This window comes from Monoraphidium neglectum (genome assembly GCF_000611645.1).
Source record: "Monoraphidium neglectum strain SAG 48.87 unplaced genomic scaffold scaffold05911, whole genome shotgun sequence".
Classification (NCBI taxonomy): Eukaryota; Viridiplantae; Chlorophyta; class Chlorophyceae; order Sphaeropleales; family Selenastraceae; genus Monoraphidium; species Monoraphidium neglectum.
Window position 1 is genome coordinate 1 of NW_014007722.1, and position 2,685 is coordinate 2,685.

Consider the following 2,685-nt stretch of genomic DNA (forward strand, 5'->3'; position numbering starts at 1 on the left):
GTGTGCGTGTGTGTGCGTGTGTGTGTGTGTGTGTGTGTGTGTGTGTGTGTGTGTGTGTGTGTGTGTGTGTGTGCATATGGAGCGCACTTCTGCAATCAGATGCTTAGCACTACTGTTGGGGCGGACGCAGTCACCAATCGAGCTCCCCAACACGCCGATCGCACTTCATCGCCACTTGCTGTTCCTGCCTCTCCCGCTTCCACAGGTGGTTGGAGGCTTGACCGCCCTAGCGTCGGTAACAATGGTTGAGCCGACCTCATCTGCTGTGGCGGCGGCGGCGCCGCGCCTCGATGGTCGACGGACCCATGGGCTTGAGATTTAAGAGTGACTGGTTGTGGTTGATCTCCGTCTCATTGGAAGGGCGGGTGCTGGCTTGCTAGCACGCTCACACCGCTTTCCCAATGTGCACGCGCTGGCCGTGCCATTGTGAGTTCCTGTCTGTGCTGCGTGTCCTGGCTTATCCTGGGCTGTGTGAAAGGGGCGTAGGCGGCCCAGGGCTGCGCTCAACCGGGGATGCGCGGCACGGCGCAGCGCGGTGGTCTCTGTGAAAGGCAGATGCCCGCCCTGCCGTCTGCGCCGCTGTTCCCTTTTCCCGTCCCTGTGGGTAACTAAGAATATGATTGGAACCCCTGCAATTAGTTGAATCATAAAACCCCATCCTCATAAAGCAAAGATGTCTGGTCTCGGTGAGGACAGCCACGATGATTGCATGAAAGCATGGGTGCATGTCAGGGTGGCCAGGAGAAGTGATTAGCGCTGTCTTGAGGGAGAAAAGTGCCAGCAGGGCATGAACGGGGGTTGTGGGCTGCATGCAGGTTGTGTCATCCAAATAGTCAGTCAGCAAGTGGGCACGCTGATGGAAAGGGGAGGTGCGGTCCAGCAGACGCAACATGGTTTTGAAAGGCTGAGTGACGCCTTGCCTGAGCGGTCACACATGGGGAGCGCCCCAGAATGTATGGTCGCAGGGATGCAACCTTTTTAAAAGCTGGGATGCCGTGGCCCCGTCAATCTCGCCGGCGCCACTAGTTCCACATACACACAAGCACCTGCCGTTGCCCCACGCGGAACATGATAATGCACCGCTCATCAATGCAGGCACGTTGAACACGCCTCGCCGCGCCTCACGCGTGCTCTTCCAACTGCCACATGCATTCCGGGCACGCACGGTCGACGTGCCCCCGCGCCCGCATGACCATGCCCGGCCCGCCCGCCGCGCGACTGGCCGCCCCCGCCCGCTCGACAGCCGCCGCTCGCTCCTCCGCGCCCGCCGGGCGGATCGGCCATACCAGCCCCTCCGGGAGCGGTGCCGGCTCCGCCTCAACCTCGATGCTGTGCAGCCCCGGGATTGCTGCCAGCTCCCGCAGCACCCACTCTGGCGGCACCAGGCTGCCTCTGAAGACCAGAGTGCGCAGCCCCTTCGCGCCCCGCGAAAACGCCGCGAGCGGCTCCGGCCCCCAGTCGGAGCCACGCACGTAAGCGCTCATCCACGCCGCGTCCAAACTGACGGTCAGCGCCGAGAGCCGCGGCAGCTGCGCCGCAGCCTCGAGCGCCGCGGCCACGGGGACCGGGGGCATGTCAGCGTAGGCGGCGGCCTCGGCGGCCATAATGGCATCGAAGCCGCCTCCAGGCTCGCCGCCGCCCCCGCCGTCGCCAGCGCCCCCAAATGCGTGCTCCTCCTCCTCCTCCGCCGCCTGCTCCTCGGAATCCTCGTCATCACGACGCTCCCGCGGGCTCGCATCGCTCAGCAGCTTCAGCTCCAACCGCTCCACGGAGGTTATGCTCGACAGCCGCGCGAGCGCCGCGCGGTCGCACGCGTCGAGGGACACCCTGAGATGCGTCAGCCGCCCCGGCGTCGCGGCGGCGGCGGCCGCGGCCGCGTCCCAGGCCGCCGGCGTCAGGCCTTCCTCGGGGTGGTTGTTCAAGGCGAGCGAGCGCAGGCCGGTGGCGGCGGCCAGGACGCGGGCGACGTCGAACTCCTCGATCTCGTCGTTGAGCGTTTCCACCAAACTGCTGCACAGGTTCAGGTGCTCAACGGCGGGGAACACCGCATCAAACTGCACCTTGGCAAAGCCGGGGTCTGCGTGGACGTGCAGGTGCGTCAAGCTCTCAAAGGCAAACCCCAGCGGCGGCGCCCAGTCGGATTCCTCTTCGGTCCAGCACGCCAGCCGCCGCAGCCGCGGCGCGGCCGCCGCGAGGCGCGCGGCGTCGTCCGGGCCGAGGCTGACGCCGCTCAGGCGCTGGAGCAAGGGAAAGCACCTGGGCTGCAGCGCCTGTCGGATGCGTGCGGTGTCCTTGATCCACGACAGCCGGAGGCTGGTGAGTGCGTTGAGCTGCAGCTGCGGCCGCTCCCAGCGCTCATCGACGTCCCCGGCCACAACCTTGGACAGCCGCGGGCACAGTCCGAGGCAGCGCCCGACCTCCTCGTTGATTGCCATGCGTGGGGCGACCACGGACTCGAGGCTGCGCACGCCGCCGCGGGCCGTGAGGGCGACGACCGCCTGCTGTGCGGCGTCAGCATCGGCGGCGTTGGCAGCATCGACGCGGGGGTCGTGCGGCAAGCCATGGTCCTGAGTGGCGCGGGGGCGGCCCACTGACAGGCGCCTCAGGTTTGGGAGTGCCTTGAGGAGGGCCAGCAGGGCGTCCCTCCCCATGCCCCCGGCGATACCAAGATCCTCAACCCTGCCC

The 2,685-nt window shown here is 66.6% G+C and overlaps 1 protein-coding gene across 1 annotated transcript; it reads right to left on the reverse strand.

Moving 5' to 3' along the window:
• Positions 1-1,121: 1,121 nt before the first annotated feature.
• Positions 1,122-2,651, reverse strand: MNEG_16035 (hypothetical protein; the record flags this gene model as incomplete). The annotated part of the gene is made up of 1 exon (XM_014035494.1): positions 1,122-2,651. One exon carries the CDS (start codon positions 2,649-2,651, stop codon positions 1,122-1,124), a length of 1,530 nt encoding a protein of 509 aa, XP_013890948.1.
• Positions 2,652-2,685: the final 34 nt, after the last annotated feature.